Source organism: Trypanosoma brucei, chromosome 10 (genome assembly GCF_000002445.2).
Source record: "Trypanosoma brucei brucei TREU927 chromosome 10, whole genome shotgun sequence".
Taxonomy (NCBI): domain Eukaryota; phylum Euglenozoa; class Kinetoplastea; order Trypanosomatida; family Trypanosomatidae; genus Trypanosoma; species Trypanosoma brucei.
In genome coordinates this window covers 799,774-825,392 of record NC_007283.1, presented here as the reverse complement: position 1 = coordinate 825,392, position 25,619 = coordinate 799,774, and the positions used below count along the sequence as shown (strand labels likewise).

The 25,619-nt window shown below is 48.0% G+C and overlaps 11 protein-coding genes across 11 annotated transcripts; all 11 read right to left on the bottom strand.

The window, feature by feature from the left end:
- Nucleotides 1-27: 27 nt before the first annotated feature.
- Tb10.70.4330 (ABC transporter, putative) lies at nt 28-2,199 on the bottom strand (the record flags this gene model as incomplete). The annotated part of the gene is made up of 1 exon (XM_817476.1): nt 28-2,199. One exon carries the CDS (start codon nt 2,197-2,199, stop codon nt 28-30), a length of 2,172 nt encoding a protein of 723 aa, XP_822569.1.
- A 465-nt stretch (nt 2,200-2,664) lies between these two features.
- On the bottom strand, nt 2,665-3,057 carry Tb10.70.4340 (hypothetical protein, conserved; the record flags this gene model as incomplete). Its single annotated transcript, XM_817475.1, has 1 exon — nt 2,665-3,057. One exon carries the CDS (start codon nt 3,055-3,057, stop codon nt 2,665-2,667), a length of 393 nt encoding a protein of 130 aa, XP_822568.1.
- Nucleotides 3,058-3,465: 408 nt separating this feature from the next.
- Tb10.70.4350 (N-acetyltransferase, putative) lies at nt 3,466-4,083 on the bottom strand (the record flags this gene model as incomplete). Its single annotated transcript, XM_817474.1, has 1 exon — nt 3,466-4,083. One exon carries the CDS (start codon nt 4,081-4,083, stop codon nt 3,466-3,468), a length of 618 nt encoding a protein of 205 aa, XP_822567.1.
- A 638-nt stretch (nt 4,084-4,721) lies between these two features.
- On the bottom strand, nt 4,722-6,614 carry Tb10.70.4360 (hypothetical protein, conserved; the record flags this gene model as incomplete). The annotated part of the gene is made up of 1 exon (XM_817473.1): nt 4,722-6,614. One exon carries the CDS (start codon nt 6,612-6,614, stop codon nt 4,722-4,724), a length of 1,893 nt encoding a protein of 630 aa, XP_822566.1.
- Nucleotides 6,615-7,108: 494 nt separating this feature from the next.
- Nucleotides 7,109-9,463, bottom strand: Tb10.70.4370 (hypothetical protein, conserved; the record flags this gene model as incomplete). Its single annotated transcript, XM_817472.1, has 1 exon — nt 7,109-9,463. The coding sequence occupies one exon, from the start codon at nt 9,461-9,463 to the stop codon at nt 7,109-7,111; it is 2,355 nt and encodes a 784-aa protein (XP_822565.1).
- A 620-nt stretch (nt 9,464-10,083) lies between these two features.
- On the bottom strand, nt 10,084-10,782 carry Tb10.70.4380 (cytochrome C oxidase assembly protein, putative; the record flags this gene model as incomplete). The annotated part of the gene is made up of 1 exon (XM_817471.1): nt 10,084-10,782. One exon carries the CDS (start codon nt 10,780-10,782, stop codon nt 10,084-10,086), a length of 699 nt encoding a protein of 232 aa, XP_822564.1.
- A 602-nt stretch (nt 10,783-11,384) lies between these two features.
- On the bottom strand, nt 11,385-13,118 carry Tb10.70.4390 (DNA primase large subunit, putative; the record flags this gene model as incomplete). The annotated part of the gene is made up of 1 exon (XM_817470.1): nt 11,385-13,118. One exon carries the CDS (start codon nt 13,116-13,118, stop codon nt 11,385-11,387), a length of 1,734 nt encoding a protein of 577 aa, XP_822563.1.
- A 727-nt stretch (nt 13,119-13,845) lies between these two features.
- On the bottom strand, nt 13,846-15,942 carry Tb10.70.4400 (glycerol-3-phosphate acyltransferase, putative; the record flags this gene model as incomplete). Its single annotated transcript, XM_817469.1, has 1 exon — nt 13,846-15,942. One exon carries the CDS (start codon nt 15,940-15,942, stop codon nt 13,846-13,848), a length of 2,097 nt encoding a protein of 698 aa, XP_822562.1.
- Nucleotides 15,943-16,363: 421 nt separating this feature from the next.
- Tb10.70.4410 (hypothetical protein, conserved) lies at nt 16,364-18,865 on the bottom strand (the record flags this gene model as incomplete). The annotated part of the gene is made up of 1 exon (XM_817468.1): nt 16,364-18,865. One exon carries the CDS (start codon nt 18,863-18,865, stop codon nt 16,364-16,366), a length of 2,502 nt encoding a protein of 833 aa, XP_822561.1.
- A 183-nt stretch (nt 18,866-19,048) lies between these two features.
- Tb10.70.4420 (hypothetical protein, conserved) lies at nt 19,049-20,233 on the bottom strand (the record flags this gene model as incomplete). Its single annotated transcript, XM_817467.1, has 1 exon — nt 19,049-20,233. The coding sequence occupies one exon, from the start codon at nt 20,231-20,233 to the stop codon at nt 19,049-19,051; it is 1,185 nt and encodes a 394-aa protein (XP_822560.1).
- A 2,828-nt stretch (nt 20,234-23,061) lies between these two features.
- Tb10.70.4430 (hypothetical protein, conserved) lies at nt 23,062-24,006 on the bottom strand (the record flags this gene model as incomplete). The annotated part of the gene is made up of 1 exon (XM_817466.1): nt 23,062-24,006. The coding sequence occupies one exon, from the start codon at nt 24,004-24,006 to the stop codon at nt 23,062-23,064; it is 945 nt and encodes a 314-aa protein (XP_822559.1).
- Nucleotides 24,007-25,619: the final 1,613 nt, after the last annotated feature.

Below are 25,619 nucleotides of genomic sequence, written 5' to 3'. Positions count from 1 at the left end.
GAAGGCTTAACGTATAGAAAACATTTCTCAGCGCATCTGCTTCATAACAATATCCCGATACTCTGAGAAGTCTCCATCAAATCTCTTTATTGTCTCGTTACCACACACAAACATCTCATCGCACACCGATGTAATAAAGTGTTCATCGTGCGATATCACCACCAACCCACCTTTGTAATCAAGAAGCGACTCGATGAGGGCGTCAAGGGTGTCAATATCGAGGTGGTTCGTCGGCTCATCCAGTAACAATAGATGAGGTCGCGTGAAGGTAATCCAAGCAAGTACGGCACGTGATTTCTGCCCACCAGAAAGTGTGTATATGGGTTGAAGTGCCTTATCACCCGAAAGGCCAAGAGAGCCCAAATGGGCACGTAACTGTTGATCTTCCACTTGCGGAAACTTTGAGCGCATGAACTCAACAGAAGAAAGCTGGGGTGTGAGCGCCTCAAGATGGTGTTGTGCAAAATGAGCAACACGAATTTTTTGGTTGCGCACCACATGGCCCTGGCGCGGTTCCAATTTTCCACAACAAATGTTCATGAAAGTTGACTTACCTGCACCATTCGCACCCAGAAGACCAATCCGAGAGTTTTCGTCGATACCCATGTTAACGTCGCGAAATAGCGTTGTCCCCGGTTTGTAACCGAATTCGCAATCAACCAACTGTAAATATGACCCAGAAATGGGCTCTGGATCTGGAAACTTAAAAGAAAACTGCGGGTCGTATTTCACGGCAGCCACAACTTCCATGCGTTCAAGTGTTTTGATACGCGATTGGGCCATCTTGGCCTTCTTAGCGTTGTAACGAAAGCGATCGATGAATTTTTGCATGTGAGCACGCTGCCGCTCTTGTGCGTCGTGGTGTTTCTGCTGCTGCCGCAACTGCTCTACACGCGTAATCTCAAACTGATCGTAATTGCCTGTGTAGTAGTGCAACTTTTTGTCATCAAGATGGATGATCTCGCCACACACATTGTTTAAGAAGGATCGAGAATGGGAAACCACCACAAGTGTGTGCTTCCAATCCCTCAAGAACTGCTCAAGCCATAGAACGGCAAAGAGATCAAGGTGGTTTGTAGGCTCATCCAGCAGCAGAACGTCCGGTTCCACAAACAGTGCACGTGCCAATGCCACACGCATACGCCAACCACCAGAAAGGTTCTTCGTTGGACTGGTCATCATTTCGCGTGTAAAACTTAAACCACTAAGAATAGCTGACGCGCGTGCTTCCGCACTATGCGCTTCGATAGCATACAACCGCTCATAAACGTCCTTCAACCGGTTGTTGGCTTCGTCGTCGCTGCGCTTGAGCAGTTCCTGTTCCTCACGCAGTAATTGCTCGCGCTCCACGTCGGCTGACAGTATAACTTCGAGTGGAGTTTCCCCTCCTGCCACCACCTCTTGTTCTACATGAAGAATCTGAACAAACGGACTCACGCCTTCTATCTCCCGCTCCGTCAACGCACGTAACAGTGTTGTTTTGCCCGTTCCATTGCGCCCAACGAGCCCATACTTGTGACCTGAAAGTATAGTGAGCTCCGTGTTATCCAAAAGCACCTGCTTGCCCATGTGGATACGGATATTCTCGCACCGTATATCCGTAGTGTACTGTACCCCGTCACTCTTGTGATGGATTTTAACTATGGCGGTTGCACTGGCAATACCACGTTTTTGGAGGAACTCCTCATATTCCTCTGCCAGCATGGACTTCTTTTCTTCCTCTTTCCGCTTTTTGCGGGTCTCCTTTGCTGCATTGCGTTTTGTCTCCCAAGTCCAGTCCGCATTTGTGTTAACTACAGCCGCCCTACCCACAGTCCGTATCATCGTCGCCTTTTTCAGGTTCTCCTCGTATTGCCTACCGATGCTGACCGCATTAACAAGACGACTCGAATCCTCCTTGGGTTTTTGCACCAGCCCGCTCGTCTCCATGGCGTTGCATATGGAAACCACAGCCGAATCCACAGCATTTTCATCCGGGCAAACTTGGAATTCATTCAAATAAAGTCTGAGCGTCTGCTCAATCGTCTTTTCCGGGAGGTATGATGCTGGGTTCATCTGCCCCTCAAGCATCCTCAAAAGGTACTCCAGAACGCATGCGTCGAGCCGCCGCAAGCCAAGCTCCGGTACGCTCTCCTGGAACACACGAACAACCCTGGGGTCATGTGCATCAAGAATAGTCTTTGCCTGTGCAAGATCCATGTAGTGAGGTAATAAGAACTTGTTCTTCCCTTTTCCTCCTTCCCAGCCCTGTCACTACTGTTTCTCTTGTTGTTTTTGCGTGCTTGGTGCAAAACCTTCCCCCCGCCTCTACTTTCTCCCCTTCTCCCGTAACAAACAATAAACCACTAGTGTTTGGGGAGCGGTGTGTGTAGAGAGGAAAAGCATATTTCCAAGAATGGAAAAAAAAGAGGTACCCAAAGAAAAACCCAAGTAATGAATATCTAACCGGAAAGCCAGTGTGTAAAAAAAAAAGCTGGAAAGGGTAGAACACAAATTGCTGCCGACTTTGATTGCTGGGTCACCCCACGTGTGGCAGCGCGCCGCGGCCAGTCCATAAGGGAAGCACAGCTGATATACATACTAAACGGCACACAACCCCCCGCCGGCACGGCCAGTGAAAACAGCAAACAAAGGAAAGGATAATCATGCCTTGCTCCCTCCACTCTACATCTCTATGCTCAACCCCCGCTCTGCCAATTCTTCCTTCCACCCCTCCATCTCCAGTGAATATAACTCCAACAGCGCACGATGGCGAGCATTCACTGCCTCTGCACTCGACACCCGCTCAAGCTCGCGGCGATCATCACCAACAGAACCACCGGCCATACGTTTTCCGTGTGTGCCTGAGGCTTGTATTAGCTGTGCACGGGCTCGCGCCTCCGCATTTACATGGCGCATTCGCTCCTCCATTAGAACCTCCTCACGGATGGAGGCAAACACATGATCAGGCAAATTGTCCCTTCGTTTGTTTACGTCGTGTGAAACTGGAGCCCCTCCTCCGGGGCGTACACCTGAAATGTGTGAATCACGGTCAAGACCAGTGGGATAGTAACGCATTGTCGTTGCCCGGTAGCTGTTGCTTGTTGTCAGCCCCTCCGACTCCGCAAATTATCACGATCTACCTAACTCTTTACCCAACGATCCTTCGAAAACCTCCCTCCGCTGTTGACCAGGTAACGAAACGCATTGCCGAAGCACCAAAGGAGGTATAAAAAAAAAAATGGCGAGTCGAGATTGAAGACCAAGAACGAGGTAGCGACACAATGCCCTCAAGAGGATATAATTTAACCGAAGGTACACACTTTTATGTGTTTATTTAAACTATTTATATTCCTCGTTATGGGGGGGGGGGAAGAAAGCAGCAGCGTCATTGTCCCATGGAACGCTCATTCCGGGGCGCGCATGCACCGACGAAGTACAAATTCGCGCAGCTAACCCTATTTCTTCACCATACTCCCATTGCTTTCACTTCGCCTTCCCACCCTTTCCAGCACCCCCCTTTGCTTTTCGATTTTGATGTTGCTTTGACTCAAGATGGGGTTGGTCAATCACCTTGCGGAGGAGGTAGGCGTCACATTCGTCCAAGTTTGTATAGTAGTCTGGCACTCTTTCCATTACTTCAAACCCAAACGTTTTGTAAAATTCAATCACTGGAGAACTCACCTGCATATGCAACGTCACCTGCCGGACGCGTACCTTCGTCTCGCTAGCCACTGCACGTAGGACGCTCTCAAGCAACCGACTACCAACACCGAGCCGCCGATACGGCTCAAGTACTGCAATCGTCATGATATAGAGAAAAAACTCATCCTCATCCTCAGTGCGCTCAAGTCTACAGGTACAACTCCCCACAAGCATGTCGTGAAAGAGGGCAATTTGGCTATACCTGTGAGCACAAGGCCGCACGTACGTGTCATAGTAGTGGTCCCCGTACTTAATAGGCAAGCAATACCCATCTAAAACGCGGATGCGTTCAACTAAGCGTGGATCGTCAAGTACACGTATCTGAAGTCCTTCAACAGGTCGGAGTTCCCGTCCGGTTATGCTCCGCTCGTTGCCGTTGGTTTTACCGTTGGATACCATGGTCTTGTTCCTTTGTCTTCTAAATGTACAGTTCACGGATACACATACATACACGTTTGTGTTTGTCACCGTGACGGCGGGGAAGAAAAATCATTGAGATAAAAGTTTAATGGCTCTAGCACGACCGTAAACCACAAAAGCGACAAAACATGGGGAGTCCCGAAAAGCAACCTGGAAAAAGGCCGTAAATGGGGAGGAAAAAAATATACAACCAAAGGACAGAAGACCCCAATTTGCAGCAAAAACAAGGCACTCCAAAGTGAAAAATGTTTTCAAGGGATGAGATTCATACCCCACTCACCACTCACAAATAGACAGGGGTGAACCTTAACGCACGGACAACACGCAGGATGCTACAAGTTCCACAATGTATTCATGAAACACAAAGGCAGATCTCGTCACCTAGCCGCTACAATTGCACCTCCGTCACTTGCAGGTAACAGGAGAACTAAATGTTACGTGAATCAACCAGTGCCCCAGATGGCTGCCTCACAGTCTGCCCAAGGAACCAGTATCTCACCCCAGGCAGGCATGATCAAGTGATGTATCCAGTCGAACTCACATTGCCTTAGGGGAGGAGGTGCGAAAAAAAAAACTCCAAAGATGGTTACGGTTCCCACTAACAGCAACTACGACAGTCATTCAAGACACGCGCTCTCTTCGGTGTCCCTCGTGCCTTTAGGTTTGTGGATGCCGGATGTGTTTACACTGCCATTCAAAACTCCAGCATCATCACAAAAGTCGCGTGTAACAGAGCGTTCCGAGTCGCTTGTCGTCGTGTCGGTGGGAGACAAAACAAGAGATAACTCACATCCCTCTCTCGTAGGACTACTCATACCCTCTCCCAACGATATTTCAATTTCGGTGCAGGCACCATTAATATCTTCTGTGTTTAACGTTAGGACCTTCCCACTTCTCGATTGTTGGATAGGACACATTGTCGCTTTCTTTGATCGCATCTGCGCGTCCCTCAGCTGCACGTTGAGGTCCGCAATCTGAGCCTCGTAACCTGCCCGCAGGCGCTCCTGCTCCAGAGCCATAGCATCCACCGCACTGTGTGTGTATTTTCCAGTGGCACGCGCGTGCCGTTTAACTTTTTCCATTTGCTCTTTGGACGCAGCCACAAGGCTCTCGGCAGCAGCACATCGCTTTCTTAGGTCCGTTATATCGTCAAGCTGGTGCGTCACAACTCTGCGCACCTCTCTCAGCTGGGCCTCAATCTTCTTGTTGCGCGCGCGCAGGTATCCATTTTCTTTCCTAAGCTCCTCTACAAGCACCTGTGTCTCCCGCAGTAATCGCTCGGTATCTCGCGAAGGTTGGGAACCGGAAAAAGATGAACTCCCGTCTTTTTCCTCGCTTGAATGATGAGAAACTTTGGATGCAATCTTACTGGCGTATGAAGAAGTGGTTTTAGAGATGGTAGGAGCTTCAACGCCTGACCCTCTAGTCTGCAGTTGCTGCAGCTTCCGCTGTTTTTGCATTCCCCGCTGGGGCCGTTCTGATCCTTCTGGGCCCACATTTAGAGAGTCCCGTTGCTTTGAGGACACGGAAGTATCACTACTAGCAACCTTGATGCTCGAAAGATCATTTTCCGGGGGCTTTCCTGTTTCGGTTGCAGCAGACTGCTTGTTTCCACAGCACTTGGTAGCAACTACAGAACGGCGAACAGAGGAATCTGCACGGCCGCCTTTTCCAGTAGCCGACTCACCTCCTTGTCCTTCCACAAGAAGAAAGCCATTAACGCGAACATTTCCACCATGGACGGCACGATTAGTCTTCAACAGCGGGTGCGGGGCCGGGCACGGCCCTAGTCGTGCGACAGGAGTAAGTAATTCCTCATCCTCCTCGTCGTCGTCCGGCACATCAACGACACACTCCGATGTGTCGCTTGCAAGAGGCAATCCATCCAGGGAAAGAAGACCGGGGCACAACTGAGTTATAAGTTTTTTGTATCCCTTCATGTTTGAAACGGGATTACCACATAACGAAAGCATCTCAAGGTGCTTGGTCGATGTAAGAAAGACAAGCTCGTTGACATTTCTAATCACGTTATGATCAAGACTGAGAAAATGCAGCGAGGTCATGCAGCCCAGCTCCGACACACTAAAAATACGGTTATTGTCAGCCCTCAATATCTGGAGCGTGGAAATGGACCGCAGGCCAATAAAGGAATCGAGCCTATTGTGGCTCACATCCAGCTCACGCAGATTTCGCAGTGCCCCAACGTTGTCAAGCGTTACCAACCCGTTGTTAGAGAGATTCAACCGTGTGATGGTAATAGGGAGTGTGCCAACAACGTTAATGCGGTTGTGACTCACGTCCAAACTTGTAAGAGACACGAGGGCATCCAGATGTAGTAACTTTTCAATGCAGTTATGTGAAAGGTCGAACGATGTAATAAGGGCCAGAGTCTCCTTATCCTCATGCGTAAAGAAAACAGCACCAAGATCAATGTCTTTAATGTTTTTATTACGTCCAGAAACGTGCAGTTGGCGGGAAAGACAACCCGGAGCAGGAGCCACGGTGTACATGGTACGTGTAAAGTACCGCTATGCACTAAAACCTAAGAGATAAGACAGAGATAAAACAAGCATAAACTTTAATAAACAGAAACGGTTAAGAAGCCCTCGCGCACAACGAAAAAAACATGCACTCCTTCCGAAACGCTCAAAACGTGACAAAAAACGCTACATAGTCACACGTATGAAGCGCATTGGGTCTCAAAAGAAAAGCGGTTATGGCCGCAGACCAGTGACCAGGTTGTCACACACACACACACACACTTCCCAGAATCTCTTCTGGAAAAAGGGTTTTCCGCGAAACAAAACGAAATGGAAGAGTTGAGAGAACAAAAAAATGGGGCTATTACCACTGGCAAAGAGGTTATCGATGAGATCACTTAACCCTTTCATTAAATAAATCTATGTTTTCCCCAACTCTATGGACAAACATAAGTGTAAAAAGTCTATGTCTTTATAGCAACTCTACTTGAGGAAAGGCAAACAGGTAGTTGCTTGAGGAAATTTTACCGTCCTATCACTCCAGGCAATGAGAGCAGCGCAGAAAGGTTTTCCCCTGGAGGCAATGGGCAACGACCCCCATGAAGGGGTCGACCGTCCTCCTGTTGTGCTGCGGACACCGAATTCTTCAGCACAAGTTTTGAAGGTGAGGAAGCAAAGGGAAAAAACGTGCTTGTTTGCGCAAACCACTCCCCATTGCTCGAGTGACCCTCCTCCTGCAGAAGCGTTCGCACAGACTTTCTCAAGTCACCCTTTGACAACCGTTGCTGGTGCTCAGTTCTTTGATTGCGCCCAGTTTCACCCACGTCTTGCAGAGCTTCGAGTTCCTTTAACAGTTTGTCTCTGTCCTGCGTAACGCTCTCAAGGAGCACCTTCATTGTTTCACACACATCGTGGCAGTCGTTCTCATGGCCACCGGGCATAATAAGAGCATCACCTTGCTCCTCTTGGTCCCGCATAAGCGAAGCCGATACTTCGTCTGCACGTATGTAGCATGCATTCCTTTGTTCCAGCAGCCGTTCCACCGCTTCCTCACTCTCCGCATCTGCAACAAGAAGTGAAGTGCGTTCGGCTTCACAGATTGCAGCGCACAAGGACTTCCACGTCAAATCACGTTCCAGAGACCTCTGACACAAATGGCAGATTTTGTTCTGTAGTACATGGATACGTTTCTGCAGTCGTGCCTCATTGTCGTGCAGTTGAATAAGCTGGCGTTCAAATCGCCTCTGTCGCAGTATCATCTCCTCCTTTAACCGCGAGAAAATGTTTTCAGGCGACAAAGAAGGGTCGGCGGGGGCCTTTAGATCAAACATTGATGAATCATCACAAGACTCAACAAGTTTTGCGGTGGTGCACGGAGTGGTGGGGGGGCGGAAAACCGAAGCAGGTGACCCACATTCGCCACCGTCATCACCAAAGATCGTATTTGCTTCCCTTTTCACTCGCTCACAATTCGGTTTTTGTGTACCAACTGCAACTGCAAGACGTTCTTCCAAAACGTTGAAGGCGGACACAATGCGCCAAAGACATCTCTGGGCCTCGCGCCGATCGCGAGGAATATCACGAAGAACATCAGCGAGCACACCATTAAGCAAAGTGGCCTCGTTTTCAACATCAATTACTTCTCCCGTCTCCGCATCAACGATGCCCCCCAGAAGTTCATCGATAGGAACACCATCCTTTGCCGCAAGTCGGCGACGCTCCGATCTTGTGGTCTGCAGAACAGAGCGCAGGTGTTGCACTTCCTCCGATGCTAGAAGTTCACCCTTCTCCACTTTGGTAGATTCGTTCGCTGTATCGTCACCCTGCCAGGGCAAAGCTTTTTCCATCGAATACTGGATGCGGAGTTTAGTTAAGTGGCCAAGTAGTTCTAAGTTCTGTGCTTTTAATTCCTCACACTTCTTTTCTTTGACCATTAGTAACTCTTGAAGATCACGATTTTGTTGAAATATGGGCGCCATCAACTCATCACCCACTTCCTCCGCCACACCAGCAGCCATTCTACGATACCCAGCATCGCCACCCCTGCAGCTATCGCAGTGGTCGATAGTGTCATATGCCTCTTCACACTCTCTGTCATCTTGTTTCCACTTCCTACAGACTGAATAACCGGAGTGGACTTCCCTTTCGTTTCCCCCTGTCTCTTGAGGCACTCGGTCATCCTTCCTCTCAGCAAATTTTTCGGGAGAACTGAAACTCGGCGGCCTTTTTAGGTCATCCGATGTTGTTTTCTCGTTGTTTTCATTATCTCCTCCATCCATCTGCACAGCAAGGACAACAGATGAGGGACAAGCAGTGTCTAAGCCCGTATCACCACAACTTCTTCCACTCTCCTTCCCGCCTTCTGGAAGCCCACATCCTTCACGTGTTCTCATAATAGCACCTCGCAATTGCTCTTGTAAAGGCAGTGGAACCGCGCTTAAGGACATGGCGCCTCCAGCAACAAGTGCCGCGATGGAATCAACTGACTGAAGAAACTCTGTGAGCTCTTCAGAGACATCAGCGGCGAACTCTGCAGAGAAGTCGCTGCGCCTCGACAGGTGAAACAAAAAGTAGAAAAGCACAAGGGCGGAGAAGCCGCTTTCAGCATCGCCACACTGCAGCCTTTCACGGTTAAGCAACGACGGAGGGATGCCAACAGCACTTAACGCTTTGCGTAAAGCTGACCAGTTTGCATGCGCAAGCTGAGAACGTGTGTGCGTCTGCGATGTTGCAGTCCGAATGCGCATATTTGGAAACACGGCAGCGAACAAAGAACACAGTATGGCACCATCTGCCAGCTCTGCATACTCCTTTATGCGGCACTCGGAGTAGCGTTCCGCGAATGCAAAAAGCTCACGTTTTCCAATGAGAACATTCATCCCCTGATATTGCCCCCTTTTGAGCGTCTCTTTCTTTCTTCGTTAGTGTTAATGTATATATGTTCCTCTTTTCAGTATTTTTTTTCTTATCCTTGGACGGGGCACCTGATTCACACCCCTCCGACAGCTGATAGCTACACAACAGTACCGTCCCCACACGTAGTCGTGTAATTGCGGTGCGCGGACTATCGAAAACAAAAAATTCTAGTTCACTTCAGAGACTAAAATAAAGTCTGAATGTATTTTTAAAGGCGTAACAAAAAGGAAGTAAGAGAAATACAAACACAGCAGGGAACCGTACATTCATAACACCACACAATTTTTCGAACGCACATACACGTATGTGACGGAGGGTGAGGGAGGCATTTGACCTTTATAAACGTCCGGTAAGTGGTAGGCGACACCGTCCTGCGCCACACACGATAAAATACACGCGGCGCGCGTCGGAAAAAAAAAATCTGAGACATTTTTCACAGGTAGCTACCCGCGACTGACAACTACAACTCATTCACACAGCGTACGAAACCGCCTGGTAGTCCATGCAGCCCTCGTCTTTCCGTAACATGTGCGGTTTTAAGGCCTCTTCAGTTTCCCCATGTGGACAAGTAGTCGCTTATGTGCTACGCTAAATTCGACCGAAAAATTATGTCCTTAGTTTTCTCTAAGTTGAAGAAAGTATAGTTGACAATAACCTCGTCTAGCCAGTTTACCATCGGGTCATTAAGAAAGTCACGATCAATATAAAAGAAAACTGGCATCTCGACTAACTCATGTGGTTTAAACCGCTGTTCTTCAAAACAGAAACACTGAATTTTATTCAGGTAGTTTGTTGCCTCCGGTGGTGCAATTGTATAGGACGAAACACCCAAAAGAGTGCGGTTGCTACGGTTATATGCAGAGTAAAAGGCCAGAGCAGGTTCACCTATCAAGACCTCCACCTCCTTCTGCAGTGGAACAAAGGCAATAGGCATCGTATTGCCGACATCGCTCAGAAAACGCACCTTGAGGAGCTTCTTGGGTACAGGATACATTTCATTCAACTGTTCTCGGTCCCGTTGAGCCTGTGGCGTGTAGAACTTCGGGTCTGCGCCGCGGCCGGTAGGGGCGCAGTACATACGATACAAAGGGACGAATAGGAAGGTACAACCGAGTGATAGAATAGATATGCTTGCAAAGGCGGAAAAAAAGTGCCCACGCTCTTCGTAATATTTTTGGTTCTCCCGCTCATAACCACTCTCGATCCGTATCTTTGGCTTCCGCTTTGGCGCCAGACCCGGTGGGCCGACACCACACAGCATAGTCCACGGGGAACGGAGCATGCGAAGCGAAAGGAGAAAGTTCCTTCTTAAGTCACTATTTGTCCACCTATACGAAATTGAGTTCAAATGTTTTTTCGTCACTCACAAGCATTTCAAGGAGGGATCAAAGGGGTAAGAAAGAAGACACCTGGAGCAAAGCCCTACTATGAGGCTGTGTGCACCACAAGGGTAACGCTTGTTGGTATGGAACAAAGCAACGTAAAAAAAATCTGTATGCAAAAAAAAGAAGCGGACACAATACCAACAACGCCATCCTAAAGCGTTTGCTCGGCGCATGTCAAACCAGTTCTGTAATCCCTCACAATCTATAAAGATGTGTATCTATGAAGCACGAGTTGAAGAGGGCCGCTCAAGCAAGATACAAGAACTCTCTATGATACCTTCGCAAAATATACGTCACAACTACCCCACTTCTATGCGATAGTAGCAACAACCAAACAATCACAAACACAAACACATATAAAAAAAGTATATATATATATACGCTTCTACCCACGAAGGATCCTGAGTCACCTTATACAGCACCTACGCACCCTCTCTCCCGCCCAACCAGTGATATGTGCGCAATTACAGAGAATGTAACAAGACTGGTAGCACAGCACCTACAAAGAATCACGCGGACGGACTACATCCTCGCGCAAGGTGGGTGTGAAGATCGAACGCTTCAAATTATCCCTGCCGGGCGTTTCATGTGCTGGGGTTGAGTCAGATAGAGAGTCCCCCACCTTATCAGTCATTTCGCGACTTGTTACATAATATTCGTGTGGGGAGCGAAACAACGTATCGCGGCGCGCGCCTGGATGGGTTGCCATGAAATATTTGTAGCAGGCCCGTGTATAATGCTGACCTTTACAATCCTGTATAATATCTTCAATGTCACTTGCAGCAAGCCTAATTGATGAGTGGCCCTTTCCAAGTGGGTGGAGCTGTTCTTTTAACAACACCCCCCGGAATGCACTCTCATTCTTGAAGCGAAACGGACAACCGTGACAATCAAACTTATCGACAACTGGGGGCAAACCCAGCAATGATGTACACGAGAGTGAACTATAGCTAGTTTTCTTACCCTCCATACCGTAGTTGTGACGTATATTGTACCCGTACGATGTTTTTGCAAAACTTTCAGGGTCCCCTTTCCCGGCAGCCCCAGCCTTCAACGTCATCAAAGAAGAAAAGAGGACCATAGAATCTTGCATCGACAAACCGATCGCTTTGAGGAACAGTCCGTATGTGAAGCGCCCTTGATGCTTAAGGTGACCTTCACGGCGAAGGTGCTCGTCCACCTGACGCATGCAAAGGGGGAAGTGTGTCTGCGCAAGATGGCGCACATCACCAGCACCTACAGCACCAGCCGAAGCTTCCTGCACCTCATTCATGGTGTCCTCGATAAAATACTCCAAAAAAGCATCCAGCATTTTCATCACGGTTTCTCTTTCATCATGATCTTCGTGTGACGACAGCTTCATGCGTGCGAGGTACGCCTCGTGGAGTCCTTTGTTAAGTTTCGATAAGAACATGGTTACAAACACTTCTTGAACCTGATCTCGGTGAAGGATAGCATGGCCCCGCAAGCAAAGGACACTACGCGCCTTTATCAAGCGTGTGGCTAGAGACAACGGAACCAAAAAATACTCATCGGCCCGGCGCAGCTGGCCCTTGCCTTGCACAGCCGTATGGTAGATGATATACTTCTGCAGGCGCGGGTCCTGTTGCTGATCGTCCGTAAGGGCGTCACAAGGAAGACCGTTCAGTCTCATGAGGTTGGGAAGAAAATCAGCTTCACATTTTGCAAGCTGGAGCCTGAGCCTTGCACGAAGGAGCATCTCTTCCGTGCGCACGAACCATTTGCGCCACTTTTCGCTCATGCAGAAAACAAAACGGGCCAGCCGATGGGAAAGAAGATCCTCGTCGCCCTCAAACACAAAGACATTCTGCGTTGACAACATGGCCGTTAATGAGCGAGAAGAGTGCCGCGGTGCACGCGATCCTGGGGTGTCAGAAGTGCTGCCATCGACACTATCTCTCCCAAGGACGACGTGATCTGCCGCGGGCTGAGTTGACTGTTTGCGTCGTTCAAGTGGCAGGTGGGCCCCCACTTCGTCAAGTAGTTGACTGAGGTTCTTCATGTTCGGTGAGTTCAGCAGCTGGTCGATCCAACCCAGAAGTTCCAGCCGCTTAACAACAATTGCCTCTAACTCAAACAATGTTTTATTCCCTGCAGGGTTGCACGTGTACATTGTGGACCAATCAGGCATCGAAATCATTGCAGTTCTCCCTTTAAGTAAATCCCTCTCACCCTCTAGAGGCGCCTTTGGCGAAGTTCCTATCGCTTGCATTCCCTCTGTGCCTCCCAACGTCCACAGGTGTATACGATTCTAACTGCCCCCTAGTCAAGTAAGAAGGAAAGAGAATATAAGTACACACACCACGTGTGAACAAAAAGGGAACCTTTGCACGACATATTTAAGCAACATGCCGCAGGGGCATGGTGCCTGGAGGGCGGCCTCAGTTAGGTGCTATCAAAACCTCAAGACATCTCGAAACGATGGTGGGTGAAATGTCACAATTGGGGGTGCACACTATGAGTCCAACCGCTACCCGTGGTCGAAGGGGAGAAACTACCATATCAGCACGGAACAAATTACTGCAACTCCAGAAGCGTGCGATCATTCATGCATTAGAGGGACATAATTCCCCGCGCAAAAAAAGATGCCGCTACCCATGCTCGGGTATGTTCCCCTATTCCACTTGAACCTCCCACACACGATGCCACCTTTCTCCACAGCCATTAACATTAACAGAACAAAGAGAACTACGGAGCAAATCCCTTCCCACAAACACAGCCACCCGTACGCCACGTCACTCGTACGCACACGCAAACTTCGAAGACAATTTATACGCAGGTTCACCTCAATTCCAAGGGGGTGCCGCGGGACGACCAAGGTGTGACACGATATCGTGCGATTTAAAAACATCCACCCAACTACGAAAAGAGTCGATAACTTTCAATGGAAGATAGCAAAAAAAAGCTACTGAAAGTAATATAGTTAGTGGAGTTGTTCCTCAATTTTTGATATCCGCAAGCCGGCGCAGCCCGCCGTGCCGCAAGGAAAACAATGACGGTTCACGCAGTTTCATGCTCTGCTTAGACTCCTGTACGTAATGCTGCAACTCCTCCTCTAACTCGGGATCCCACTTTTTCACGAGCACCTTAGTCAATGCCACTAAAGCACGGCGTCGTTCGTACAGTTTACAAAACTGTTTGTGTTTGGATATCAACGACATGAAGAGGGGCAGAGCGGCTCGCATTTCAATTGCGGCCTCCTGGAGAATCAGCAGAGAAACGTACATTGTCATGGGAAGGCAAACTGAGACTGTTAACGCAGTACGGAGATCGGTGTACACGTATGTGATAATTGAGACAATTGAGAATACGACAGGCACACTGATAAAACCTACAATGAGTTTGTACGAGCCCATTACGTCGGTGCCTACAATCTTTATATTACTCTGCGAAAGGGCCTTCTTGCGGTGCCTCTCAGATAAGGATTTTGCTAAAATACCGATGGGGAGCCCAACAACAAAGAACGGTACCAAAATAACACCCATCAAAAATAGAGTAAAACACCTTCGAAACATCAAGTGAAGCTGTCGCGCTTCATTAGATCCCAATTTCCCCAGTGTCGCCGCTTGGCTATCACGAACAAGCAGTGCATTACAGTAATCCTGATAGTTTTCTACTCTACTTCGATAGTCAATGAATTCTGGGTTACCCTTTTGTTCCTCCATAATTACACTAAGACGGCGCGTCAGACGTAGGTGATCCCGTGTCGCCAAAATACAATTTTGTGGTTGATACAGCTGTCGAAATCCATGAAGAAAGTTTAGGGCACTCATATTGGGCACATTTATGGTAAAGCCGCGTAGTTCTTCGTTTAGTTGCTCCAAAAAAATGCCAGTGGCCTTGCGTTTGTCAGTGTTGAAAAGCGCCACAACCTCCGCCGAGGGTGTAATTGGTTCGCCAAATTCAACATGAGCCCGACTGCGAAACTTGTGGCCGTAAAAGTAGGTTAGTCCGCACGGCACAACCTTGACGTCTATGCCACGCACCGCCGCTCCGAGACTAAATAAAGCGACACCTGCCTTGAGAGGTAGCAGCGATGTGCGGTCATGCGACCCACCCTCTGGGAAGATGCCGATGCATTGCCCACTCTGAAGCGTCTGATAAACGCTGGCGTACATTTCAGAGTGGTCGATGCGCCGAGACACTTGAAACCCCACAGGCTTAGTCACCGCATCACATGCCGCAACGGGCATAGTTAACTGCAGCACCGTGTCAGAGTTTATCTTCAAAACCTGTGCGGTGCACTTTACATCCTCTCTGTACCATATTATGACATCCCTGTCGGAAAGACACATTGTAAACTTTGTACCCTCCCCATAAATCATATCTCCATCCATGCGAATAAGACGCCCCTCACCAGAGTTGAGAGGAGCATCCTGCGGCCTTATAACCGGCACTGCGTCCGTCATATGGCCGAAGAGACCGATGATCGGTCTCTGAAACGACTTCTCCGCCATAACGAATCGCACGGGCCTGCCGCAGTTTGCACGGATCATCATAGCATCGATAAACTGATTCTGATGGTTACCATAAAACACAACACCACCAGTTTTTGGAATGCTCTTTTCGTTAACCACCACAACCTCCCGAAAGTAAATATTCATGAGCACCCACATGAAAAAATCGATGAAAAGACGAATCAATAATTTGTTCAATCTACCCACCCATGAGGTAACATGTTCCACCACTCGCGGATGTTCACGGTGATCCGCCCACTCGGAGACTGGAATGTTTTGACCACATTCGTCGCAAAATACGAAATCCGATGTCTTTTCTACTGCTATACGGTCCTTAGCGGTTGCCTTCCTGGTCAGAGGAACGGACGCACCCTGTGGATCGGTGTGTCGTGTGGTGGTTTCTCCAACTTCAACTCTCACAGGTACGGCATCCTCTACTACCTTCCCAAAATACAACGAAGAACTGGCATCCAACGGGGTGCTTGTACCGGCATAACCCGGGTTTGCGCCAATCGTGCCGCAGGAAGAACTCCCATCAGCAAGTTTGTGAGAACCACCTACTACGCTCTTTCCCTCCATTGAGTGCGTCGAGAACCCCTGCAAGCCCTAATACGTTAAATTTCGTCAACTACACGGACAGCAGCAACGGAGTCGCTCGCAGAATATCGCTTTCCTGAATATTAGAGTTCTTTAAAAGTGACTTAGGGGTTTGAACTTAACACCAGATTTATGCAACAGTAATTCGTCGTAAACCGCTTGCTACACCACAAACAGAGTTCAAAGAACAGTTCACAGGTGAAAAAGGAAGAATACAGTTCCTCTACGTCTTTCTGCGTCTTCACCCTCATGAAAATAAGGAAAGCAAAATTTTTTACTGGTCAACTCCAGCAAGCTCCATGCAGCTTATAGAACGATGAGCTCAGCAGTAATAAGGGTCATAAAGTGAACGAATAAAGAAAGGTATGAAGACAAAACGGTCACCGCTGCATCTAGCGTATGATCACTCTTTCCTTGACTCTGCTAATTGGATGACCTTGAGAGCGAGGACGTACACTGAGTCACACTTTTCACTTTTTTCTGGTGTGTTCATTGCCTCGTCGAAGCGGTCGTAGGCGGTTCTGCCGCACATTTGCAGAATCCTTTGAGCACCTATCAGTGCCACAGGGGGGTATGGGTCGTCCATTATAGTTTTCCAAGAGTAGGAATGACTGCTTCCACCGGAAGTATCCAACTCCTCCAAAAAAGAAGCCAATACGTGGCGGGCCCGGCAGGCAGAAGCGGTTTGCACCGTACAGAGCGAACGGTAGAGGGCCCACAATACACGTGAACCAATACCGTCTATAATGGGCTGCGCAGTAACAAGCTGCTCACTGCAAAGCAACTGCGAAATGTCAGCCCGCTGAGCGCCCTTAAACGGCCCATTCTGAATGGCAAGGGAACCAAAGAGTCTGTAGTACAATTGCATGACGCTTTGGCTGTCAACTACCGCAGTGTCATGGAGAAATTTTTCAATTAATATACTGAACGGCTCCACAGCTTGGTTGGGATGTTTCCTACCTAAGAACATCAGCGCAGCTAATATATCTGGACAAGCTCCCTTTATCTTTGTGAGCTCCGTGCGATCTTTAAACTCAGAAAAGGAAACCAGATTGGTTGCCAATTTGTCCAACAAGGCTACACTCTCGTCAGAATCCAACTTTTCACGGCTTAATCGCATACAGTATAGTGCCGTATGCCACCCAATGTTGTACAGTACGCCGTCAGTATCCTCTTTCAGCATAGCTGGAATCAAAGTTACGCATTCAGATACCACCCTGGCAAGGGCAGTCCGCTCCTCCACACGCGTTCCCACCGCATTTCTAAACGCGCTCCTTATAACGTCTGGAAGGCGCACATTATCTTCAACGGTTTGCAACATGCACTGTACTATTGCCGTCACTTCCATTTTGTAATCCCTAACAACCTCAACGTCCATGTCATACGTAATATGGCCAGGGAGTTCACGAAAAACTTGGCGCGACTGGTAAAAAAGCAACGAGTGAAGATGCCAGTGAAATCCCACTCTTACCAACTCACTGTAGCATCGCCTTAATATTCGTGGATACAATCGCGGCAACGTTGCGCGGGATTGTAACACCATCACCGTATGTGTAAAGAGAACCTGAAAAAAGGCTAGCCGCGCGCCTAATGTCATTGCTTGTCTGTACAGGAAGAGCAACTTCGCGACAGGTTGATTCCCGCATTTGTTGAACTCATCCTCATCCAGGGCGATCATGTCCTCCGCATCATCACCTGACGGGTCCCACCTCAACACCCTCTTAGCAAAAGCCTCGGCAAAGGTGGTGTAGAGATGAGGATGGAACGTGATAACCGTCGGAAGTTTCATCAACTGATAGAGTGCCCGACAGTCAATAAGGTGATGTTTGTGTCGGGGTATCACTACAATTGTGCACTTCGCCGCTATCGTCCATATCATCTCATCATCTCCCTCACACATGGACTGCTTCCTAAGGACTGTCAGCAGTAACCAGATCAATTCCTCTTCCAACGCCTCGGTACAACCAGGGAAGAGTCCTTGTGTGTCAACCAGCTGGAAGTGCATGCCCAAAGTCAACAATATGTCGTACACGTGACTACGAACGCAGGCGTAAGTACTGCTCATCATCTCGAACAATGTTGGAAGATAACAAATGCTTACCGCACGGAAGAATGAGTAGTTGGATTGTAGGGGGATTTTTGAAACATACGCGTCGCACATAAGTTTAATTAAAAACGACGTAGCCCGAACAACCTCAACGCTAGTATTGTACTTTTCCCAGAACGAATTGAGCACGCGAACTTGCTGTTCAATAAGGGTTTCAGTACATTCCAGTGGCAACTGATTGACATAGTCTTTGCAACCAACTACTTGATACTTGACAGTCCACAGCCGACTGCGCGTCTTGTTCTTTTCCCTTGCGGTAGAGGTGATATCATCATCAGACCAGCCAGAAAAGGGAACAACGTGTTTGCCTTTTTCCGTACCCTGTGTCACTGGCGGCTGCAGATTACACTTTTGAATGTAACCTGGATTAATGCTCAACTCACTTTGACGAAATGTGATGCTCTCCTTTTCAGGCTGGAGTGTACGACCAAGCATATAGCCAAGAGGTTTGTGGTTCAGGTACGTTTCAACCACTACCTTCAACTCCTGGTAAATGCTGCTGTAGGGGGAACGACTTGCTGCGTGCGGTTTACACTTACTAGCAATCGCCTGCAGGGTTGTTTGTGAGGGTGGAAAGCTGGAAATGTAGTTCAGCAACAATTGCCCTATATCTCGGCGCCGTTGAGAATCGTCGACAAGCTCTAAACAGCATTGGTAAACGAGATTCCGTGTCTCTGGTGCACTAAGGCGCTGGTACAACACAGAACTGTGATAACTGGTGTTGGATGGCTTATTTTTAACGCATTCCATAACTATTGCAGCCAATATGGAGTCTTTCTGCACCTCCAACGACCTCATAATGACTTGATTTACACCAACTGTGAAGATTGATACTTGTGGGTACAAAAGACTTTCCGCAGGAACAAGTTGTTAAACAGGTTAAAAAAGAAACAATGTAAACAGTATAGTCACGCTAATACATCCTATTATTCTCTCTAGCACACAACATACCATTTCCTCAACCGTCCAAACGACCGCGACTTATTCCGGCTCCTGTAAACTGCTAAAATGCATGTCAACCACAAAATGAAAACGCTTCGGCGCATATGATTTCACCATGCGAAAGTTCACGATACGCATAAGCGATGTAGTTGCTTCATCCAAGGTAGACCGCACGTGATGTGTTACAGTGTTTATGACCTGATCTTTCTCTGAAAGGAGATGATAATGAACCACCCCCATTGGTTCCCCACGCGTCGAACGCCTCAGAAACGAAATAGCACGGGGCAAAAAAGACTCGCACGATGGTATATAACCCATTATTACTCGATCGCACCGACCACACAACTCCGATCCCACGTCCCTATTGTCGCCGCAATGAATTACTATTAAATCACTGACTTTATTTTGAACTGCGTTAAATGCCAAATACAACGCACTGTATTTGTTCTTTTCTAGTGCATGTACAATTTTCACACCGCCATTGATGGCCAGTGGTAGTGTAAAATAACCGATACCAGCAAACATATCAACCACCACCTCATCCTTGGCTATGATGGAAGCAAAATGCATACGCTCGGTCACATTCCCACTACAGAACATTACCTTACATGCATCAAAGCTATACCGGACCCCATTTTCGACATGAGTTGTAAATGTTACCGCTTCTGCGCATGAGCCGAGCAACTCCGCGTCCTCTGAGGTAAAGGTCGATGCCTTGCGCACTCGCTCCTTGGTGACTTTCAGTAAACTATCGTTCACACTAAAGTGGGAAGTGGCACTCGACCACAGTACTTCTAGGTGGGGCTCCCGAAGCTCCCCGACAATTCCCATGGTATCCAACAACACAACGTCAATAACTCGTGGAAAAAAGGATTCTGCCAGCGCCCTTGCATACGGTGCAAAGACATCCCGTGCTATTCCGCGGTTGAGTTTTACCACGACCACATGGCCTACAAGCTCGAAGTGTCGCGGGAAAATACCCACTATCTTATCCACGTCTTGTAAGCCTCCCTGGGCGAGCACCTTCTCTACAAATAGATCAACTTTTCTGACAGCCACGCGGGGTTGTTTTCTCCCCAAACGTTTGCACGTAAGTTTCTTTAGAATACTTGTTTTTAAAGAAGCAAAAAATCGGCTGCATCGGCGCTGTCTTCGTAAAACCCATAGCAAAAACACGGCACCCAACAGCCACAACAACGGCCTCTGTACTCGGACTATCCCCATCTATTCGTAGTGAAAACGAAAGAAGATTCGGTAAATGTTTTACTAAGAGCGAAGGAGACGTTGCATGCGTCGGAGGTACACTGCAAATGTATCGGTGGCAACACTTATGGAGGTATACGAACAACTTCGGTGGAACTCTGCAGAAGTGTTATTATTATCATTATCGGCGAAGAAAAAGCAAAAAATAAACCCTAGACTCAAGCGCCCAGTACGACGTTTTGTCGACAGTAAGAGGCTTGCACGAGTGAATCAGATATATCCTCCAGAACATCTTTAAGCGAATAAAGTCCCCACCCTCTTCGTATATACGAGCCGTGCATAACGGCTGGTGCTTCACACCTAAAATAGTGCTCATGTGCAGTAAAAACGATATTAGTAGAACGCAAAAAAAAAAAAAAATAGATCTTCAAGAAAACCTGTATATATGTGGCACAAAAAAATCTAGTATCAATGAGGCAGAAAAACTTTCGATCACACAGCTTTCATCTTATACAGCTACAAAATATGTCAACAGTTACCAACACACAAACTATGCCTCGCCAATAAACGAACCATGAACTTATCAACACGTACCAACCGGCGATGAAGTGCACATAGCAAACTATGCAAGGAAAAAAACGTAGGTGTACAACAGACATAATTCTGAAGTTGCAAATCACGGGGCAGCTACCGTGTAAACGAGTGGTCGGAGACATTTTCCTTTCCGTGAAGTGTAAGGTTAACCACGCAGGGGAAACCAGTAATTAAGACGGCAACATTCCCCTTCCCCCTCCCTCATTGAGTGAAAGCAGTCTGAACCCCCACGACAAAAGCAGGTGAACAAATGGATGCACTCCGCTAACGTAAACCACACACAGTGTAAGCACCTTCCCACCGTGAGTTAAACCAGTTGCCTCGTACGCATCGTCAAAAACGTGTGCAACATCAAAATGTTAAAACGAAAGTGGTGAACATAAAGTAGGCAGTGTGGCAATAATGAAGTTAGGTTTATTAAAACTTTAGTTAAGATAGTTAACACACTATCGCTGTTACGTAAAATCAGTATTTTGGCAATATCACGATTGTGGAACCGTGATAGCTACGACGAGGAGGGGTCGTCACGCAAATACTTTCAGCAGTTTGGGTGCCCACGCCGAGAGTACACTTTTCTCCACACCTTCACCTACCATCTTGACACCCAGGAAAAAAAGAAAAATAAAGTGTCGAATGAGTCTACCGTTGGCTCAGCAAAGTCCTCCTGATGAGACACAGGACTCACATAAATCCCATTGGGGAAAGGAAAGTGCTGATTATACAACATGTGCTGGCATTTTAGTCGACTGACAGCGGTTGACCGTACGTGCACCATAATTTTGTAACACTTACAGTGCCATAAATCCATCATACTCATTCATGCTGTTGTCATTCCTCAGATATCTCTACGCCGAATCCCCACGAAAAAAAAAAACGAACAACGTATACAAGAGCAAACAACATACGAATGGTGCAAAATTAAGCTCGCGACTCCTGAAGAAAATTAAGCACCACCCAACTGAAGAGGAGCAATTTACGATATCCTGAAAACTAATAAATCGGTGCCGTATACAGGAGTCTGATCCGTTGCTTCGCAACAAACCATCCAGCACTGGTTATGACTTAATCTCCTCACTTTCCGCGCAAGCTAATGTCTTCCATCACCAAACAAAATGCTCAAACGGTCTACTTGAAAAGTAGGTTGCGAGGGTCTAAGTTATATGAGACTCTTATGGCTATGCGCTTCACAGCCAACCACTCGCCGCTAAAACAAAGCATCAGTAAAATAACAAAAGAGGGTCAAAACGCGGAAGTCAATTAACCGCCGAATGAAGCTCTCCCGTAATGAGGCGGAGTACAATCCGAATGCAGCTTACTAAACCCGAACTTTTCCTTGAAATACCACGGTTCTTACAACTTTCAATATCTACAGTCCAAACTAATGTGCTCCGCTCATGTAACCACCATCCAACGACGAATGCGCCCACAGTGCATAGACACTGTAGTACGGCCCCGTATAGCAAACTGTGACTGGTTCTTACAAATATATATACTTATATGTAATAAATGTTTGTGATAGTCCCGTACAAATCAACAAAGGACGAGCGCCGGAGCAAGTAGCCTTACAACGTAATGTGAACGAAAACAGAGATGTAGGTGTAAGGAAAAACTGAATGAGAATATGCGAAGGAGTGGGAAAACTTCTTATGGTGGTCAAGACACACATGCACACGCATATACATATGTACAGCAATTCGCTACACAGGCAGTGATTGTCATCCACATTGGAAGCTCAAGAGGCGGTACTTCATCTCACCACCCCCATCACTTACACTTGCAGCAGCACAGCCGATGTGGAGTGAACAGATTAGTAGAGGGGAGAAACTCATAGAAAAGTAACCGATCCCCCTCATACATATATATATGAGAGAGAAAAAGTTGAAAAACAGCATCTGTGAATATTCCACTAACTACAGAATCACACTAGTGGAAATACCGTCGTCGCAAAAACAGCTGCAACGCTTCCAATTTCCCCATACATACACATAACGTTGCACGGAAAGGTGCAAAAACTTATAAGGGAAATATTTCGATATTGCAATCGAATGCCTCCCCAAGGGAAGGATACAAGTGGGTAACCAAAGGGCCATTTCCATGCACACAACGGGGGTTGGTGCTCCATATTAGGGGTAAATGGCATACAGGTATGGTACGTTTTATCTAATTTAAAAGGGATTACTTTCGACTACTAGTGCGTTTGTGAACACTTCCTTGCACACGTTTCAATAGAACTTGATGTACAGCCCATTAGAATATTACTGTGAAGCAAACCTTCTCCTCATCTCTTTTGGAGCCTCTTTTACTTTCTGTAATCCCGAGCGCACTTCATCGGAAACACGTACTCTCACTTTATCAATGTTTTCCGGGACGTAAACATCCTCCAACTTCACCCACTCCACGTCCACGTCAATGCCCTTATCCGGGGCCACTTGCACAGATAGATCATTCTTAGTGAATTCAATTACGCAACCAGTCACCACAAGATCTGTGCCGGGTTTTAAATAGCAGCACTTGCGTCCAACGATTTTCTTCGGGTTTGTCCTAAGCACCGCATCGTCCATCAGACGTTTCAACCCGTGATGATAAAGATCGACGTGCACGTACGTCAAGTGATACGCCCCAACTGATAATTTTTCCATAATCTGAAAGTCAGCCGAACAGGTAGAAACATTTCTCGTAGTCACCGCATGGCAACCTTCCATTCGTCGTCGTCGTCTTCTCACTGTTGTTGACAGTTCAGGTCGCCTTGACACCGACTCCTTCACTGGTAAAGCGGCCCTTGGGGGACTGTGACCTCGCGCCCTTTTCCACACAGGTAACGAAAAGGGTACAGCGCAAAGGTCATTCGAATGATCGTTAGTACGCCTAGGGCGTGCACACTCCTTTGTAACGCCACCGCGGACACGGATTAGCTGAATTAATTCAGCCAATGGCTTTACGCTGCCCCCTCCGGTGGCATCTGCGGCGTCCATAACTACAGCTACCTTAGAACTCCACCAATAGCAGATAGTACCGTCTATTAATGTCCTACCAAAATATTTAAAGCGAAAAAAAATATGCCACACGAAGGATGAGCAATCAGGTATAAAGAAAAGGAAACGGTCAATAATTTCAGAAAGAACGTATAGGCAGAAAATCAACGGAGGCGCCATCATTCGACCCTTCTTCACCCCAACTGCCCAACAGACAAGGATACGCATCACTAAAAAATGGGCCACTCCCTCGTAGCGTCGGTGTCAAGCGCCGCCTGTACGAAGGCCAAAGACACGTTCTACCCTCCTCCACAGGGAACCGGTGCGCTGCCCGCAACAGTCTCACAACGATCAGACCCAACGACCGACGTGTCACCGCACCCGTCAAGCAACGTGCCCCCAGTGGACATACGCCTTTAGTTGTAACACTGCGACGGAAGATCCATCAGCCTCCGTCACGTCCCCGTGCCGACGTTCTGAGGTGATGCGACGCTCCCTGCTAAGAGACGTTTCTCGTCGAAAAAGGAGTCCTTCCAAGAACATGGGACCTCGGCACGACGGAACAGCGTGGTTCGCCCATCGCCGCTTGCAACGGCGCGGGGCTCCAAATTGACGACAAGTGCGGGAGAGTCGGAAAAACCAATCGCAGTAGGAGCGCCCAACCGTAATGCAAAAACTGGTGCGACGGCAGTCCGCTTCCCGACGGGCTTCAACGCGAACGCGGAGACCTCAGAAAAACTAAACGTGCCGGAGGAGCCACCATTCCCAGGAGTGGGAGCTAGCTTTCGCCACCTCGCCCGGGAGAACGCATACCCAAGAACGTGGCGGGCGAGAGCCGCCTGCTGACTGGTACGTAAATGAAGGAATGGGAATCTCCAGCGCATGGGCGATCAGGCGAAGGAGGACGAACCGCAAAACGAGGCACGGACCGCGCCGATTTCCAGGGGGGTTTCTTGAAGTGTCACAGCGGAGCGCCGTACGCAGGCCTGTCGGCAGCAATGGACGACTGTTGGCATTACTGTTTGGTCGGGTGTTGGAAAGATGATGCCAGGTGCATGCCGAAGTTATCCCTCCCGGCGGAGGAAGGCAGGTTGGTCACCACTGGAAAAAAAAAAGCGTGGTGGGAATGGTGAAAATGATTTTACAAGTCTAAAAAGTGTGGGAACAGTCCTAACGACGCGGTGTGCGGAACTCCACGCCAGTCGGCGGCAAGGGCCAACGCGAAGCACGGAGCAGTGGTTGTCAGATAGGGGCCAAAGAGATTTCAGAGCCAGAGGAGGATGTGTGAAAGCTTCCATGACGGAACAAGTAATAATAGAAACATCAGAACAAGGGCAAAAGCAATCTACAAAAAAAGTTTCCAACAACCAGAAAAATAACGGAGCCAGACTGTTGTCAAGGGGGGAAAGGATCAAAAGTTTTCGAACGCGGTGCACGCCCCAGAATGGGGACCAACCCTTCCACCAGTGATAAACGGCAAGATGCTGATAGAAGGAGCAGGGGTAGCGACCAACGGCAAATATGTGCCACCAACGACAGACAAAACTCTCAGATGCCCCGGTAACGAACGTGTCGGAGGTGGGAAAGACGCGAAACACAAACTGTTTCGCATGGTTGAGCCGATTGTTGCCACGGGAAGATCGCCAATCCCCTCTTCTGGAGAAAATGGCGTGTATGGTAGACCAACTAAAGCACATGGAGGTAAACGGGCTAAACTACATGTAAAAACTACTCAACGGGAATCGAAAATACCGGGGAGCGTTGGGAAAGTGGAAGTGTGAAGCTATTGAACTGGCGTTATGGGAAAGCAAGGGGACTTCTGTCATGGCATCGCCAAAAAC